This window comes from Saccopteryx bilineata, chromosome 7, assembly GCF_036850765.1.
Source record: "Saccopteryx bilineata isolate mSacBil1 chromosome 7, mSacBil1_pri_phased_curated, whole genome shotgun sequence".
Lineage (NCBI taxonomy): Eukaryota > Metazoa > Chordata > Mammalia > Chiroptera > Emballonuridae > Saccopteryx > Saccopteryx bilineata.
This window is the reverse complement of record NC_089496.1, coordinates 6,275,290-6,295,579: the sequence shown is the minus strand read 5'-3', so window position 1 is coordinate 6,295,579 and position 20,290 is coordinate 6,275,290. Positions and strand designations below refer to the sequence as shown.

Sequence of the window (20,290 nt, the reverse complement as noted above, 5' to 3'; positions counted from 1 at the left end):
AAGGCGGTCATTCCATTTGCTCACTTCTATTGAAGCTTATTGTTTAGTTAGGAGACTTGTGGCTCATATTATCCAGTTTCAATTAAACCAACTTTCCTATAATAGGTAAGAGGTAGATAAAATATTGTTTAAAAACATTTTCATGGTCCTGGCCCATTGGCTCAGTAGATAGAGCATCGGCCAGGCATGCGGACATCCTGGGTTCAATCCCCAATCAGAACACACAGGAGAGGCAACTACCTGCTTCTCTTCCCCTCTCACAGCCAGTGGCTCAATTGGTTCAAGTGCCGGCCCCAGGCACTGAAGATAGCTCAGTATATTTGAGCATAAGCCCTAGACAGGGGTTGCTGGTTGGATCCCGGTTGGGGCACATGTGGGAATCTGCCCCTCTATCTCCTTTCCTCTCAGTTAAAGGGAAAAAAAAGATTTTCACAAAAAATAATGTGTTAAAAATAATACTAATAATGCAAGAAACATACAAATACTCCGTGTTGTTACAAGCTCTCCATCAGCAACTTTACCAGGTAAAAGCAATGATGATCACGTTAAATCAGGTATGACACAAGTTGGCCAAAAGTGTTTGACATTACCAAGAAATCTATTTAATAGCTGTATTTATACCTATTATTGCTAATAACAAGTTGCCTTAACACATAATGTGATCTTGTATTATAGCAAATGATATTAGACACCATCACAAACTTATGTTATTTTCAGAAAGTAAATATTCCAGTATTTTATAAAGGTTCAGTAAGTTGAATAACAAAGACATAATCTTCATTTGAGTTTTCTTATTTAATAGTATAAGAAAAAAAGTCACATGTCATTTGGGGAAAGTTGTTTTTTTCTGCCATGGAAAAATGGCTAAAGTAATATGTAGCAAACAATATGGTGACAAATTAAACTGCATATCTTTTTTAGCAGGTGGTACTAGAAGAAAAAAAATAACTGTGGCAGGTTTAGGGGAAATTATTAGAACAAGTAACAGAAGGTTAGATAATAATGGAAACAAAGTGTAGAGATTTCTAACATGCTCAGTTAATAATGTTCAATAATTCTGTTTCAATAAGAAAATCCTTAAACAACTACTATTGTGAGATACTAAGAAATAATGTACCAATAAAGATAGCCTCAATACTGAGAAAATTTTAATAAAGGCATATATATTTTTAAATGGAACCTATATATTAAATACTGAGGAGTGGCTTTTCTAATTGGAATTATTTTTTTAAAGGGTAAGATTATAGACATAACAGTACATATGAAATTCACTTACTTGTTTGTTCCAAGTAGGACAGAACTATGTAGAGTGCCTCAAGATTTTACAGATATAGTACACATATATGAATGAGACCTTTATATTTAGATGAATATCTTTAATATTTTGTACTAAGAGAATATCTATGAACTTATTTTAAACAGAGGCTTACTAATTATCTGACAGGAAATTAATTTTAAGAATTATAAATGTGAAAATCTACTTATTTTTTTAACAAAAACAGAAGAACCCCCAAATTACTTTCTGGTGATGATGAGGGCTATCAGTAATACGCTATTTATTAGATATTTAGGAAGAAAGTAAACCTTGGTTGTCAACAATATGCTACCTTTTAGATATTAAGGAATAAATAAACATTAGTTGTCTCTTCAAAAAATTATGATGTGAAAACACTCCTTTGAAGACATATATCTGGAAATTATGGGAGTCATTATGCTATAAAAATGACATGTCACTTTTAAAAATTGTCATATCTGCTCATTTAACAAATTTTAAAGAGGGTATTTTATTCTGTTTGTAAATCTTCCAGATAAAGAACTCTGGAAGAAGACCTTGTTTCTGACTGTTGGTATCAGGGATGATGAACATCTTCTCACTGTAGAATTTCCACAATTTAGAAACAATTTTGTTTTCAATTTCAAACTTAGAAAGCAGATAACAAGATTTGGCAAGTGCAATCTCTGACCCACTTCTTCCAATGTGGGCTATCTTTTTTGTTATGACGATCAATAAAACTAAATGTCAAATCTAAAAATAAGCTTAACTTAGAAGTTCAATACAAATAACTCTATCAAAAAATTTCAGACCCAGATTTTCTAAAATATTAAAAGTTAGTCAATACTATCTATAAAACATAATTAATCATATTTTAATGTGGTCAAATGTACCTATATTTAAATATAATAAAATAACTTGTTTATTTCACTGATTTTATTTTTGTTAATAGTTTATATTGTAAATAATATATTAGTTACTTAGTACATATTCTTAGAAATAAAATAAGTATATAACATATTGAGGTTATAAAAGAAAAAGTGGTAAAAAGAAATGATAGAAAGTGACAAAGATACAAAATAATTTAAAAAGTAGTGCATTCACAAAATACTAGGACACACTATTTAGATTATATTAAACAAGCAATAGAGAATCATTAGAAGTATTTGAGGGATAGAATTAAATTGTCTAAAACCTGGAAAATAACTATCTAACAACTACATACTAGAGAAGGGAGAAACAGAAGGCATAGTGACCAGTAATAGGATTATTCAAATCATTGGTGAAAGTTCATGAAGGCCACAAGTAGGACAGTGTCCTTAGAAACAGGAGCTAATGAACAGAAATGTGATAAACTGGATGTAGAGAGTAACATGTATAAGAAACCTCCAATTACTAAGACTGGGAGATGGAGAGAGGGTGAATGATGGTAACATTGTCAGACATAGAAAGGTTAGAAGTATAAGACTCTAACATACTGAGATCCAGCTTACAATGAGGCTTTGAAGTAGGATGATATATTGAGTATTTGAAAATGCAATTGAAAGGGGAAAAACTATACTAGTGGATTTAGGAATTGTTCATGTGACTCCATTATGAGGAAATAAAACAGAACTCAAAGAAAAACTTGATCATATGGAGACTGGAAAAGAGAAAGCAATAATCATAATCAAAGAACTCATAAGGGATGATCAGAAAGACAAAACAATAAGGGAAGGGTCATGAAAGTTAAAGATAGTTTCATAAAGGGAGAAATAGTAAAAAGCATCAAGTTCTATAAAGTGGTTTGCTAGGAGAAGGTATGGGGGTAGTGTGGTGGTGACTAGATCCAGCCATTAGAGGAGATAATACCCTTAAGGGGCTTTTTCTGATTCTGATAAACTCATTGATATAACAAAGGAAGATCAAAATCTATTTAATGAGGCACGCATCTTATATCAGAGGTAGGTTACTAACCATGTGTTTAAAAATATAAATAACAACAAATAAACAAAACAACTGAACCAGAGTCTGGATGCACTCGGTTCCAATTACAGTTCTAATATTAACTTTTAATACTAGTAAATCATTTCATTTTCCGGCAAGTCACTGCTATTATCTGTGAATTTAAATTATTCAACCAGATATATTATAAGCTCTTTTGTAATCTAAAAAATCAGAGTTCCTCTAATAAGAATGGTATCATTGCTTGTGTAAATATTGGTTAAGAAGGGGCACTCTTATAAGTTTCTACTAAAGCCTGACCAGGCAGTGGTGCAGTGAATAGAGCATTGGACTGGGAGGCAGAAGACCCAGGTTCAAAAACCCAAGGTCGCCCGCTTGAGCAAGGGGTCACTCGGTCTGCTGTAGCCTCCCTCTCCCCGGTCAAGGCACATATGAGAAGACAATCAACGAACTAAGGTGCCACAACAAAGAATTGATCTTGTCTCTCTCCCTTCCTGTCTGTCTGTCCCTATCTGTCCCTCAGCCTTTCTCTGTCTCTGTCACACACACACACAAAAAAAGCTTCTACTAAAGAAAAAGTAAGAAATACATATTGCAGATTATGTTTGGATTATAAATAACCCTTCAATATTAAACACATTGAACATAACTCCAAACAGAATAAACTAATTAAAATCATACTAAATACTAAAATGAACTTTTAAAAAAATTGCTTATGTGTTAAATGTTTCCACATTTTATTTTTGCCATCACAATTATGTAATTTTATGGCTGAACACAAATTAAAAAGCTTTTCAATGAGAAAAAAATAGTATTGACTCTTATTTACCCAAGTAAATAATTAAATAAAAACTTAAAGAGGGGTGACGTCACGGAAATGGCGCCGTGATCAGCGCGTCCGACAGCTCTCCCCTAAATCACAACAAATTTATCAACTAGAAACAGAAAAATTTATCCTCGGAGCATTCTGGAGTTCCACACAAACTGAAAGCAAAAGGACTGTTATCACTTGAATCTGAGAGACGAGGGTGTGGAGGAATCTACCACAGGGACGTTCTTTCAAACCTCAAGGAAGTGCGCCTGTGGTGAGTCAGCCCATATACTTGGGAACCGCGAGCCATAGCGAGCGGCTGCCGCGAGCAGCCGCAGCCGCACGCGCGCCCGGTCCGGTTGAGCACCACTGACATTCCCAGCGGCCCACACACTGCGAGTGGGGGTCGCCGGCCACCGGTGCCCGGAGCGCCCCATTCGCACGCGTGCCTTGGGCATTCCACGCGCCCAGGGCGCCCTGCTGGCCCGCACACCCAGGGGGCTCCATTATCCTGCGCCTGGTGCGGTCCAGCCGCCAGCAGCGGGGCGAGCGGGAGAGGCTTGGGAGATTCTCTCCGTGGGCGGGGCACCTCACCCAGCCAATCAAGCTAACAATCAAGCATTGGGGGAGGGGTGCGCGCAGGCAGCCTAAAAATACCTTTGGAAGCACAGCTGCGACCCAATCACTGAAATTAGCTTAACCCATAAAATCTGCGCACCCTCGGTTCTAATTGATAAGATCTCTCTCAGTTCAGTGATCCAAGACAAGAGGCGTGATATTTTTTAGTGCCTCTCGCTAAAGGGGCGGGGGCAACTTCTGATTGATAGAGCCTCCATATTCAGGGATAAACGCTAACAAGAAGGACTTGGCAGATAATAAGGTCTATACTACACTAGTCGTAAGCAGAGACTAGTGCCTCTTCTTCCCTGCAAAAACAGGCTACAAAGCGTGGAAAGCCTGGGTTGAGAGGTCCAACTAAATGATAGGCGCTGAACAGTGACCCTGACAACAATTGACTCCCACCCCCGCCTGATTACACTGGAGGCCCTGACTCTCAGAGCCTTTCCAAAAGCCTTGCACTGAGTGGGGATAGAGTGGGGATTTCCCAGCTCTTTGAGCCTCTTACTCCCCAGGCAGAAGCAGTTGCAGCCTTATAGCTGGATCACCAGGCTGCTAATTCAGAAAGGGGGGACTAGGAGAGAGAATCCAGGAAAGCAAACTCTCTCATCGTTGGACCCTGCAAACGCCAACAAGCCTTTACTTCCAGCAAGACTAAAGCCAATTATATGACATTGCCATAGAATCCCATCAACTGCAAATCCCTACCTAAGAGTGACACAGGGGCAGAGCCTGGGGTACAGAGTCACCGACCAGGAAGAGGGAGAGAAAAGAAAAAGGAAGAAGTTAACCTCTCAAAATCAAGAAAAAACCACAGACTTTACAACTTGATCCACTAATTTTTTTGTTGTTGTTGTTGTTGTTTGTTTCTTCTATCTTTTTGCCTTTATTTCCTCCACCTCGGTCCTTCTATTCTCTGCCCATCTTATGCTTCCCCTTTCTTGAACTACACTACCCATGAGTGTTGCATTTTATTTTTCTTCTTCATCCTCACCCTCCTTTAAGGTTATACTCCAAAACACTTAACTCTCACTCTCTCCTCTTTTGTTGTTTGTTTGTTTTTTTGTCTTGCTTTATTTTGTTTTTTTCTCTTCCTATTTTATTTCTTCCTTCATTTTTCTCTTTTTCTTATTTTTTCCTTTCTATTCATTTTTTCTTTTCTCATTTTACTTTCCTCCCATATAATCCTCAATCACAAACAAATTAGTTAATTTGGGACTCAAGGCTTTTTTTTTTTGGCTTTATTTCTCTTTTTTGCTTTTGTTTTTATTTTTTTTCTTGTTTGTTTATTTTTGTGGCATTTTGGGTCCTCCCAACCCAAGGTCTCCATTGTATTTAGTCTTTGCTCCACTTAATACAACAGATTTTTACTTATTATTTTTATTTTTCTTCTTTATTATTCTTTTTTGGTCCCTTTTTCTGGTTCCCTCTTATCCCTCTCATTATATCTCTTAGTTGACCATCACTTACAAGCAAATCATCTTATGCTTGTCTAAGATTTTCTTTCTTTTTTTTTTTTGCATTTAGTAGGTCCCTACTCCCTTTTTTTTTTGCCCCTTGAACTCTTCACCCCAAATCAGGCCCTCCATTATAGGCACAATATTTCCCTGAGGAGGGGAGAGGAGGGAAAGAGAAGAGAGAAAAAAAGGGGGAAATAATAAATTATTACTGTTTTTTTTTTGTGGGGTGTTTTACCTTTTTTTTTTTTTTCTTTTTACCCTTTATTAATTCTAATTAGTGCTATCAATAAGACCACCCTCAGATGCCGATAAGAAAGAGGAAATCGAATATTATGGATACAAAAGAAAGAGAGGTAACACAAATAGATGTGGAAAAATCTATGGAGAAAATACTTAACATATTGGAAGCATTGGAGCTAAATGACAGAGAATTTAAAATAGAAATCTTAAAAATACTCAGAGATATACAAGAAAACACAGAAAGGCAATATAGGGAGATCAGAAAACAACTCAATGAACACAAAGAATATATTACCAAGGAAATCAAAACTATAAAAACAAATCAAACAGAAATGAAAAACTCAATTCACGAGCTGAAAAACGAGGTAACAAGCTTAGCTAACAGAACAGCCCAGATTGAAGATAGGATTAGTGAAATAGAAGACAAACAACTTGAGGCACAACAGAGAGAAGAAGAAAGAGACTCAAAAATAATAAAAAACGAGAAAGCCCTACAGGAATTGTCTGACTCCATCAGAAAGAATAACATAAGAATAATAGGTATATCAGAGGGAGAAGAGAAAGAAAATGGAATGGAGAATATACTCAAACAAATAATAGACGAGAACTTCCCAAGCCTGTGGAAGGAACTAAAGCCTCAAATTCAAGAAGCAAACAGAACACCAAGTTTTCTTAATCCCAACAAACCCACTCCAAGGCACATCATAATAAAGATGACACAAACCAATGACAAAGAAAAAATTCTCAAGGCAGCCAGGGAAAAGAAGAGTACAACATATAAAGGAAGGCCTATTAGATTATCATCAGATTTCTCAGCAGAAACTCTACAAGCTAGAAGAGAGTGGACCCCAATATTTAAAGCCCTGAAAGAGAGGAACTTTCAGCCAAGAATACTATACCCATCAAAGCTATCCTTCAAGTATGAAGGAGATATAAAAACATTCACAAATACAGAAAAGATGAAAGAATTTATCAACAGAAAGCCCCCACTCCAGGAAATACTAAAGGGGGTTTTCCAACCAGATTCAAAGAACAAAAGAAAACAACACCACAAGTAACAGCTCCACCAAGAACACAATAAAACCAAACTTAAACTGTGACAACAAAGGAAAAACAGGGGGGAGAGGATGGAGATTAACAGTAGCAAAGGATGATGAAGTGCAGAAATACTTATAAGATAGGGTACTACAATGAATATGGTAGGTACCCTTTTCATTACTTAATGGTAACCACCCTTAAAAAAACCACCACAAAAACACTTGACTGAAAAAAGGGAGCAACAGAGGAAAGAAGTATGGAACACAAACAAACAAAAACAAATGATAGAAAAACAAAAGAGAAGAATCAAACTAGATACAAAACTAACAGAAAGCAATTTATAAAATGGCAGTAGGGAACCCACAAGTGTCAATAATTACAATAAATGTAAATGGATTAAACTTACCAATAAAAAGACACAGAGTAGCAGAATGGATTAAAAAAGAAAATCCAACTATATGCTGCCTACAAGAAACACATCTAAGCAACAAGGATAAAAACAAATTCAAAGTGAAAGGCTGGAAAACAATACTTCAAGCAAACAACACCCAAAAAAAAGCAGGCGTAGCAATACTCATATCTAATAATGCTGACTACAAAACAGAAAAAGTACTCAGAGACAAAAATGGTCATTTCATAATGATTAAGGGGAAGTTGAATCAAGAAGACATAACAATCCTTAATATATATGCACCAAACCAAGGAGCACCAAAATATATAAGACAGCTACTTATTGACCTTAAAACAAAAACTAACAAAAATACAATCATACTTGGAGACCTCAATACACCGCTGACGGCTCTAGATCGGTCATCCAAACAGAGAATCAATAAAGATATAGTGGCCTTAAACGAAATACTAGAACACCTGGATATGATAGACATCTACAGGACACTTCATCCCAAAGCGACAGAGTATACATTTTTTTCTAGTGTACATGGAACATTCTCAAGAATTGACCATATGTTGGGCCACAAAGACAATATCAGCAAATTTAGAAAAATTGAAATTGTACCAAGCATATTTTCTGATCATAAAGCCTTGAAACTAGAATTCAACTGCAAAAAAGAGGGGGAAAAACCCACAAAAATGTGGAAACTAAACAACATACTTCTAAAAAATGAATGGGTCAAAGAAGAAATAAGCGCAGAAATCAAAAGATATATACAGACAAATGAAAATGAAAATACGACATATCAGAATCTCTGGGATGCAGCAAAAGCAGTAATAAGAGGAAAGTTCATATCACTTCAGGCCTATATGAACAAACAAGAGAGAGCCGAAGTAAACCACTTAGCTTCACACCTTAAGGAACTAGAAAAAGAACAAAGACAACCCAAAACCAGCCGAAGAAAGGAGATAATAAAAATCAGAGCAGAAGTAAATGAAATAGAGAACAGAAAAACTATAGAAAAAATCAATAAAACAAGGAGCTGGTTCTTTGAAAAGATCAACAAAATTGACAAACCCTTGGCAAGACTCACCAAGGAAAAAAGACACAGGACTCAAATAAAATCCAAAATGAAAGAGGAGAGATCACCACAGACATCATAGATATACAAAGAATTATTGTAGAATACTATGAAAAATTATATGCCACCAAATACAACAATCTAGAAGAAATGGATAAACTCCTAGAAAAATACAACCTTCCTAGACTGAGTCATGAAGAAGCAGAAAGCCTAAACAGACCAATCAGCAGGGAGGAAATAGAAAAAACTATTAAAAACCTCCCCAAAAATAAAAGTCCAGGCCCAGACGGTTATACTAGTGAATTCTATCAAACATTCAAAGAAGACTTGGTTCCTATTCTACTCAAAGTCTTCCAAAAAATTGAAGAAGAAGCAATACTTCCAAACACATTTTATGAGGCCAACATAACCCTCATACCAAAACCTGGCAAGGATGGCACAAAAAAAGAAAACTACAGACCAATATCTCTAATGAATACAGATGCTAAAATACTAAACAAAATACTGGCAAACCGAATACAACAACATATTAAAAAAATAATACATCATGATCAAGTGGGATTCATCCCAGAATCTCAAGGATGGTTCAACATACGCAAAACGGTTAACGTAATACACCATATCAACAAAACAAAGAACAAAAACCACATGATCTTATCAATAGCTGCAGAAAAGGCTTTTGATAAAATACAACACAATTTTATGTTTAAGACTCTCAACAAAATGGGTATAGAAGGAAAATATCTCAACATGATAAAGGCCATATATGATAAACCATCAGCCAACATCCTATTAAACGGCATAAAACTGAGGACTTTCTACCTTAAATCAGGAACAAGACAGGGTTGTCCACTCTCTCCACTCTTATTCAATGTGGTGCTAGACGTTCTGGCCAGAGCAATCAGACAAGACAAAGAAATAAAAGGCATCCATATCGGAAAAGAAGAAGTAAAGCTATCACTTTTTGCTGATGATATGATCCTATACATCGAAAACCCGAAGGACTCCACAAAAAGATTATTAGAAACAATAAACCAATACAGTAAGGTCGCAGGATACAAAATTAACATACAAAAGTCCATAGCCTTTCTATATGCCAACAATGAAATATTAGAAAACGAACTCAAAAAAATAATCCCCTTCACGATTGCAACAAAAAAAATAAAATACCTAGGAATAAACATAACAAAGAACGTAAAGGACCTATATAATGAAAATTACAAAGCATTGTTAAGGGAAATCGAAAAAGATACAATGAGATGGAAAAATATTCCTTGTTCTTGGATAGGAAGAATAAATATAATCAAAATGGCCATATTACCCAAAGCAATATACAAATTTAATGCAATTCCCATCAAAATCCCTATGAGATTTTTTAAAGAAATGGAACAAAAAATCATCAGATTTATATGGAACTATAAAAAAACCCCAAATAGCCAAAACAATCCTAAGGAAAAAGAATGAAGCTGGGGGCATTACAATACCTGACTTTAAACTATATTATAGGGCCACGATAATCAAAACAGCATGGTATTGGCAAAAAAATAGACACTCAGACCAATGGAACAGAATAGAAAGCCCATAAATAAAACCACATATATGTGGTCAAATAATCTTTGATAAAGGGGCCAACAACACACAATGGAGAAAAGAAATCCTCTTCAACAAATGGTGTTGGGAAAACTGGAAAGCCACATGCAAAAGAATAAAACTCGACTACAGCCTGTCCCCGTGTACTAAAATTAATTCAAAATGGATCAAAGACCTAAATATAAGACCTGAAACAATAAAGTACATAGAAGAAGACATAGGTACTAAAATCATGGACCTGGGTTTTAAAGAACATTTTATGAACTTGACTCCAATGGCAAGAGAAGTGAAGGCAAAGATAAATGAATGGGACTACATCAGAATTAAAAGTTTTTGCTCAGCAAGAGAAACTGATATCAATATAAACAGACAGCCAACTATATGGGAAATGATATTTTCAAACAACAGCTCAGATAAGGGCCTAATATCCAAAATTTACAAAGAACTCATAAAACTCAACAACAAACAAACAAACAATCCAATAAAAAAATGCGAAGAGGACATGAACAGACACTTCTCCCAGGAAGAGATACAAATGGCCAACAGATATATGAAAAGATGCTCAGCTTCATTAGTTATTAGAGAAATGCAAATCAAAACTACAATGAGATACCACCTCACTTCTGTTAGATTAGCTATTATCAACAAGACGGGTAATAGCAAATGTTGGAGAGGCTGTGGAGAAAAAGGAACCCTCATTCACTGTTGGTGGGACTGTAAAGTAGTACAACCATTATGGAGAAAAGTATGGTGGTTCCTCAAAAAACTGAAAATAGAACTACCTTATGACCCAGCAATCCCTCTACCCCAAAACCTCAGAAACATTGATACGTGAAGACACATGTAGCCCCATGTTCATTGCAACACTGTTCACAGTGGCCAAGACATGGAAACAACCAAAAAGCCCTTCAATAGAAGACTGGATAAAGAAGATGTGGCACATATACACTATGGAATACTACTCAGCCATAAGAAATGATGACATCAGATCATTTACAGCAAAATGGTGGGATCTTGATAACATTATAAGGAGTGAAATAAGTAAATCAGAAAAAAACAAGAACTACACGATTCCATACATTGGTGGAACATAAAAATGAGACTAAGAGACATGGACAAGAGTGTGGTGTTTACCAAGGGTGGGGGGGGGGGAGGGAGGACATGGGAGGGAGTGAGGGAGAGAGTTAGGGGGAGGGGGAGGGGCACAGAGAACTAGATAGAGGGTGACGGAGGACAATCTGACTTTGGGCGAGGGGTTTGCAACATAATTTGATGACAAAATAACCCAGACATGTTTTCTTTGAATATATGTACCCTGATTTATTAATGTCATCCCATTACCATTAATAAAAATTTATTAAAAAAAAAAAAAAACTTAAAAACACATTATTTAGTATTAAGGAAGATACTGATTTTATGTTCATAGTGCAGAGCAAAAAGGAAAAACTTAAAATAGTAAGAAACTCTTCTTTATAACTCTATAGGGTTCAGATAAATTATGTGATAGACACAAAACCTAGAAAAATAAATTCTATATCTATGTTTTTATTAAGCTGTCAAGGCCCTGGCCGGTTGGCTCAGCGGTAGAGAGTCGGCCTGGCGTGCGGAAGTCCCGGGTTCGATTCCTGGCCAGGGCACACAGGAGAAGCACCCATCTGCTTCTCCACCCCTCCCCCTCTCCTTCCTCTCTGTCTCTCTCTTCCCCTCCAGCAGCGGAGGCTTCATTGGAGCAAAGATGGCCCCGGCGCTGGGGATGGCTCCTCGGCCTCTGCCCCAGGCGCTAGAGTGGCTCTGGTCGCAACAGAGCGATGCCCCGTAGGGGCAGAGCATCGCCCCCTGGTGGGCAGAGCGTCGCCCCTGGTGGGTGTGCCGGGTGGATCCCGGTCGGGCGCATGCGGGAGTCTGTCTTACTGTCTCTCCCCGTTTCTAGCTTCAGAAAAAAAAAAAAAAAAAAATTAAGGTGTCAAAAACACAAAGTTCTTTATTTTAGCAAACAACTGTTACACTTTTCTGAAAACACCACTAATTGAAGGACTTTACTTACATAATTGCTATTAAACACTACATATATGTACTTAGGTAAAAATTAGTAAATTATACACGTAAGATAGTGAAGTTAGGAAAACATAACTTACTGCTTTTTCTTTCCCAGCTTCCACCTGATCAGGCTTCCCTGCACGAGCTGCCTCAGGCTGATCTTCTATATGCTGAGGTGCCGCACCATCGTCCGCGGGCAAACTCGGAAGCACCCCAATTGGAAAATCCTCCATCTTTGCCTGTGCCAGTTTCTCTCCTGGCGCTGCCGGTGGAGCCGCTCTGCCTTCAGGCGTTTCTTCAGCAATTTGTACTTGAGTTTTAAGTAAGTCCTGTTTCTGTTCCTCCTCCAGAGCCGATGTTTTTGCTCCCGGGGGAAACTTTTTGTCTTCAGGGGTTGGCTTTTTGTCTTTAGGAGTTGGCTTTTTTATTTCAAGAGATGTTTTTTCTTCTTCAGTAGGTGATTTTTTTTCTTCAGGAGGTGGCTCTATTTCTTCTGGAAGTGGCTTTTTTTCATCAATGGTTGCCTTTTTTCCTTTTGGAAGGGGCTTTTTATCTTCCGGGATTGCCTTTTTTTCTTGAGTGGCCGAAGCTTTGTCTTTTTCTTGTTTTGTCTCTTGTTTTTGACCTGTGATTACACTAGGGGGCATTTCTTCAATTGAGGGTGTTTCTTTTACTTTTTCACCTTCTGTTTTGGCGTCTTGCTCCTTCTTTTTGACGCTGACGTGACCTGGCGTTGCCGCTTTCTGAGGTGGCTGTTCTATGGGAACAGGCAGAGGAGAGGCTTTCGGCCCTGCCGGCGGAGGAAGTGTTTTGCCCACGCCTCCCAGCTGTCCAGACATTGCTCTCTGGGTCTGGCAGTTTAAGCAAAGCCATTCTTGAATCTGCAAATAAAAGTGTTGAACAGATTAAATATATTATAATGTCTTTGTTTAGGTGCACTTCCTAAGGTTAAAATTTGGCAATTTCTAGTGTGTTTTTCTATATGGAGAAGGTGGATCAGCATTTTCTAAATCAATGAAACAGTGATTTTTAAAAGACAATTGTAAAAAGACTTTGAAAAAAAATAGGGAATCCTTAAAGATGAATAATTCATTCTCCTCACAACAAAAAAGCAAAAGAAAACAAATCTTCAACATGAAAGATGGGCCCTGGCTGGTTGGCTCAGTGATAGAGTGTTGGCCCAGCATATGGACATTCTGGATTTGATTCCCGGTCAGGGCACACAGAAGAAGTAACCATCTTCTTCTTCATATCTCCCCTTCTCCCTTTTCTCTCTAGCTCTCTCTTCCCTTCCTGCAGTCATAGCTTGGTTGGAGCAAGTTGCACCAAGTGCTGAGGATGGCTCCATGGGCTTGTCTCAGGTGATAAAATAGCTTGGTTGCTGAGCAACAGCCCAAGATGGGCAGAGCATCACCTGGTAGGGGGCTTGCCAGGTGGATCCCAGTCAGGGCTCATGCGGGAATCTGTTACTCTGCCTCCCTACTTCTAACTTAAGAAAAAAAAAAAAATGTACCGTGAAAAATGAACCCAGGAAAATACTCCCTCTTTTTTCTTTTTTTGTTTTTGGTTTAAAGCAGGGGTCAGGAACTTTTTTGGCTTAGAAAGCCATGAATGCCACATATTTTAAAATGTAGTTTTGTGAGGGCCATACAATGACCTGTGTACGTTACACATTATCCAATAAAAATTTGGTGTTGTCCTGGAAGAGAGCTGTGATTGGCTCCAGCCACCCGCAACCATGAACATGAACAATAGGAAATGAATGGATTGTAATACAGGAGAATGTTTTATATTTTTAACATTTTTTTAATTAAAGATTTGTCTGTGAGCTAGATGCAGTCATCAAAAGAGCCACATCTGGCTTGCGAGCAATAGGTTCCCAACTCCTGGTTTAAAGTCTGGATATATTCCAAATAAGACTGTTTTTAAGACTGGGGCCTTCCAAATTAGGATTTCCATCATACATTTATTCAAAAACTATTAATTTTATAGTAATTTTTAACTTAATCACCAATGAATCAAAAGGTTTTTTTTAAAGCATTTAGCCTATAATTGCCTACCTCCTGACATGGGTCAAATGTAGCTCTGTATACCACAGTAGGACTTTACATGGTACCACTTTACATGGACTTTACATGAGAGTTTTAAAGAAATCGCTTATATATAATTCTCTATCTGCTTTAAGATTAAAATAAAATTTAATTTTTAATAATTTCAAACTTCTCATATAATTGAGCAAAATGCATTCAGAAGCTCAAATAGCTTGGTATCTTTATACCCAGAGTTTTCTGGGTCAGAGAAGTGGCACCATGAGGAGCGTGACCGACAAATCTCCCCAAAATTTCAAAAAGTTCATCAACCAGAGACAGAAATATCTATCCTTGGAGCGTCTGGGACAGGGGACCCCAAACTACAGCCTGCAGGCCACATGCGGCCCCCTGAGGCCATTTATCCGGCCCCCACCGCACTTCTGGAAGAAGCACCTCTTTCATTGGTGGTCAGTGAGAGGAGCACATTGACCATCTCATTAGCCAAAAGCAAACCCATAGTTCCCATTGAAATACTGGTCAGTTTGTTGATTTAAATTTACTTGTTCTTTATTTTAAATATTGTATTTGTTCTCGTTTTGTTTTTTTACTTTAAAATAAGATATGTGCAGTGTGCATAGGGATTTGTTCATAGTTTTTTTTATAGTCCGGCCCTCCAACAGTCTGAGGGACAGTGAACTGGCCCCCTGTGTAAAAAGTTTGGGGACCCCTGGTCTGGGAGTTCCACACACTGAAAACGAAGGTATGTTCAAGTGAAAAATTGACTAAATATATAATCAACCCTGAAGGAAATAAGATGGAGAAAGGAACACTCGGCCTTCCTCACTGACCTGAGCAAAGGCTGCTTTCACTTGGAACTGAGATATAGTCGGGGGGGGGGGGGGGCTAAGGGTGTGGAGGAAACTAGGCTGCGGCATAGACATTCAAGTTGAGGAAGGAGTGTGCCTGCCATGATTCAGCCCACGTGAGCTAACGCCCGCATCATCCCGGGCAAAGACGGGCAAGCAGCAGCTGCCAGCAGAGGGCGGGGAGTGTGCCAAAGCGAACTTCCCTACACCAAAGCTTCTCTGGGTGGGCGGGGCACCTCATCCAGCCATTCAAGTTAACAATCACGCGTCGGGGGAGGGGCGCACGGGCAGCTTCTTGCAGTCCTTTCTGGAGCAGATCAGTGGATCCAATCGCTGAAATTAGCTTAACCCACAGTCTGCTCACCTCCCAACTGACCTACGCAGCTCTAATTGACAAGATCTCTCTCAGTTCAGCGATCTAAGAAAAGAAGCATGACATTTTTAGTGCCTCTTGCTAAAGGGGTGGGGGCAATTTCTGATTGGCAGAGCTTTTCATACTCAGGGATATATGCTAAAAAGAAGGACTTGGCAGCTGTTAAGATCTCCTGTACTGCAGGCAACGACTAGGGCATCTTCTTCCCAGCCAAAACAGGTTACAAAGTGCAAAAATCCTGGGGAGAGTGGTCCCACAGAGTGCTGAAGCATACTGGACACGTCTGGAGGCTCATAGAAAGTCACCTTGAGAGCAATTGGCTCCCAGTCCCACCTGATTATGGTGGCGGCTCCGACTGACAGAGCCTTACCCAGAGCACTGCATTGAGTAGGGACAGAGTGGGGATTTGCCAGCTCTTTGAGCCTCTTACTTTTCAGGCAGAGGCAGCGGCAGACTCATAACTGGACCATCAGGCTGCTAATTCAGGAAGGAGAGACTAGGAGAGAGGCTCCATGAAAACGGACTCTCTCATTGTCGGAGCCTGCAAACGCTAGCAAGCTCTGACTACCAACGAGACTGAAGCCTAATATACGACATCACCATAGTCTTATCAACTGCAAATCTCTACCTAAGCGTGCCACAGGGGCAGAGTCTGGGGTACAGAGTTACCGACCAGGAAGAGGGAGAGGAAAGAGAAAGGAAGAAGTTAACCTCTCAAAATCAAGAAAAATCCACAGACTTTAAAACTTGTTCCACTATTTTTTTGTTTCTTTCATCTTCTTGACATTATTATTTTTATTTCCTCCACCTTCATCCTTTTATTCTCTGCCTGTCTTATTCTTTCCTCTTCTTGAACTACACTGCCCATAAGTGTTACATTTCCCATATTTTTTTCTTTTCTTCTTCCTTTCTCTGCATGAGGGTTACACTTCAAAACAGTTAACTCTCTCTTTTTGTTTTTTTTCTTCTTTTCCTGTTCCCTTTTTTTCTTTTTTTCTCCCTCTCTATCAGTTTCTTCTTTTCTCCTTTTACTTTTCCTCTCATTCAATCCTCAATCACAAACAAATGATTTTATTTCGGAATCAAAAAATTTTTTTTTTGTGGCATTTTGGGCGCTTTTTACTTCACCTTTTAACTCATTAGCATTCCTCCCAACCCTGGCTCTCCATTCTATCTAGTTTTTGCTCCACTTAATACAATAGTAATTTTTATTTTTTTCCTTTTTCCTGTTTACCTCTTATCCGTCTCATTATATCTCTTACTCGACCATCACTTACAAGCAAATCATTTTATATTTAACCCAAAGTTTTTCCTTTCTTGCATTTTGTGGGTCCCTACCTCTTTTGCCCCTTGAACACTTCCCCCCAACACAGGCCCACCATTATTGGCAGTTTTTGTTCCATTTAGCATAATATAATTCACAGTTCATCACGAGATTTTCCCAAGGAGGAGAAGAGAGGAGGGGAAGAGAAGAAAAAAAGGGGAAATAATAAAAATTTTTTTCAAATCTTTTTTCTTCTTTTTTTTTACTTTTTATTTCTTATTAATTCTCATTAGTGCCATCAACAAGACAACTCTCAGAAGCCATTAAGAAAAAGGAAATCGAAAAAGAGAAGTAGCACAGATAGATGAGGAAAAAATCTATGGAGAAAAAAATTTAATATATTGGAAATCTTAGAGCTAACTGACAGAGAACTTAAAATAGAAATCCTAAAAATACTCAGAGATATACAAGAAAACACAGAAAGGCAACTTAGGGAGCTCAGAAAACAACTCAATGAACACAAAGATTATATTACCAAGGAAATTGAAATTATAAAAACAAATCAAACAGATTAAAAACTCAATTCATGAACTGAAAAATGAGGTAACAAGCTTAGCTAGTAGAACAGACCAGACAGGAGGTAGGATTACTGACATAGAAGACAAACAACTTGAGGCACAACAGAGAGAAGAAGAGAGAGACTCAAAAATTTTAAAAAATGAGAAAGCCCTACAGGAATTGTCTGACTCCATCAAAAAGACTAACATAAGAATAATAGGTATATCAGAGGGAAAGAGAGAGAAAATGGAATGGAGAATATATTCAAACAAATAATAGACGAGAACTTCCCAAGCCTGTGGAAAGAACTAAAGCCTCAAATTCAAGAAGCAAACAGAACATAGAGCTTTCTTAACCACAACAAACCTACTCCAAAGCACATCATAATGAAATTGGCACAAACCAACAGCAAAGAAAATATTCTCAAAGCAGCCAGGGAAAAGAAGAATACAACATATAAAGGAAGGCCTATTAGATTATCATCAGATTTCTCAGCAGAAACTCTACAAGCTAGAAGAGAGTGGAACCCCAATATTTAAAGTCCTGAAAGAGAGGAACTTGCAGCCAAGAATACTATACCCATGAAAGCTATTCTTCAAATATGAAGGAGAAATAAAAACATTCACAAATACAGAAAAGATGAGGGAATTTATCATTAGAAAACCCCCACTCCAGGAAATACTAAAGGGGGTTTTCCAACTAGATACAAAGAACAAAACAAAACAAAACCACAAGTAAAAGCTCCAACAAGAACACAATAAAACGAAATTTAAACTGTGACAACAAAAACAAAAAAAAGGGGAGAGGACGGCGATTAACAGTAGCGAAGGAAGATGAAGGGCAGAAACACCCATAAAATAGGGTACTACAATGAATATGGTAGGTACCCTTTTCATTATTTAATGGTAACGACCCTTGAAAAAACCACCACAGAAGCACATGACTTAAAAAAGGTAGCAACAGAAGAAAGAATTATGGAATAACAAACAAAAACAAATGATAGAAAAACAAAAGAGAAGAATCAAACAAGATACAACACTAACAGAAAGCAATTTATAAAATGGAAATAGGGAACCCACAAGTATCAATAATTATACTAAATGCAAATGGATTAAACTCACCAATAAAAAGACACAGAGTAGCAGAATGGATTAAAAAAGAAAATCCAACTGTATGCTGCCTACAAGAAACACATCTAAGCAACAAGGATAAAAACATTACAAGTGAAAGCTGGAAAACAATACTCCAAGCAAATAACATCCAAAAAAAAGCAGGTGTAGCAATACTCATATCTAATAATGCTGACTACAATACAGCAAAAGTACTCAGAGACAAAAATGGTCATTTCATAATAATTAAGGGGACACTGAATCAAGAAAACATAAAAATTCTTAATATATATGCACCAAAGGAAGGAGCACCAAAATATATGACAGCTACTTACTGACCTAGAAACAAAAAGTGACAAAAATACAATCATACTTGGAGACCTCAATATACCGCTGATGGCTGTATATTGTTCATCCAAACAGAAAATCAATAAAGATATAGTGGCCTTAAACGAAACACTAGAGCAGCTGGATATGATAGACATCTACAGGACACTTCATCCCAAAGTGACAGAGTATACATTATTCTCTAGTGTACATGGAACATTCTCAAGAATTGACCATATGTAGGGCCACAAAAATAACATCAGCAAATTCAGAAAAATCGAAATTGTACCAAGTATATTTTCTGATCATAAAGCCTTGAAACTAGAAATCAACTGCAAAAAAGAGGAAAAAAAACTCCACAAAAATGTGGAAACTAAACAACATACTTTTAAAAAATGAATGGGTCAAAGAAGAAATTAGCACAGAAATCAAAAGATATATACAGACAAATGAAAATGACAATACGACATATAAGAATCTCTGGGATGCAGTAAAAGCAGTGATAAGAGGGAAGTTCATTTCACTTCAGGCCTATGTGAACAAACAAGAGAGAACCTAAGTAAACCGCTTAACTTCACACCTTAAGGAACTGGAAAAAGGAGAACAAAGACAACCCAAAATCAGCCGAGGAAAGGAGATAATAAAAATCAGAGCAGAAATAAATGATATAGAGAACAGAAAAACTATAGAAAAATTAATAAAATAAGGAGCTGGTTCTTTAAAAACATCAACAAAATTCACAAATCCTTAGCAAGACTCACCAAGGAAAAAAGAGAAAGGAGTCATATAAACAAAATCCAAAATGAAAGAGGAGAAATCACCACAGACATCATATATATACAAAGAATTATTGTAGAATACTACAAAAAACTATATGCCACCAAATTCAACAATCTAGAAGAAATGGATAAATTCCTAGAACAATACAACCTTCCTAGACTGAGCCAAGAAGCAGCAGAAAGCCTAAACAGACCAATTAGCAGGGAGGAAATAGAAAAAATTATTAAAAACCTTTCCCCAAATAAAAGTCCAGGACCAGACAGTTATACTAGTGAATTCTATCAAACATTCAAAGAAGACTTGGTTCCTATTCTACTCAAAGTCTTCCAAAAAATTGAAGAAGAAGCAATACATCCAAACACATTTTATGAGGCCAACATAACCCTCATACCGAAACCTGTCAAGGACGGCACAAAAAAGAAAACTACAGACCAATATCTCTAATGAATACAGATGCTAAAATATAAACAAAATACTAGCAAATTGAATACAACAACATA

The 20,290-nt window shown here is 37.5% G+C and overlaps 1 protein-coding gene across 1 annotated transcript in view; it reads right to left on the bottom strand.

Moving 5' to 3' along the window:
- The window catches only part of PCLO (piccolo presynaptic cytomatrix protein), a 479,118-nt gene that overhangs the window by 236,851 nt on the left and 221,977 nt on the right, over positions 1-20,290 (bottom strand). The window contains exon 4 of the mRNA XM_066239334.1: positions 12,582-13,364. Within this exon, the coding sequence (XP_066095431.1) occupies positions 12,582-13,364 (783 nt within the window). The remainder of the gene's footprint in view (positions 1-12,581; positions 13,365-20,290) is intronic.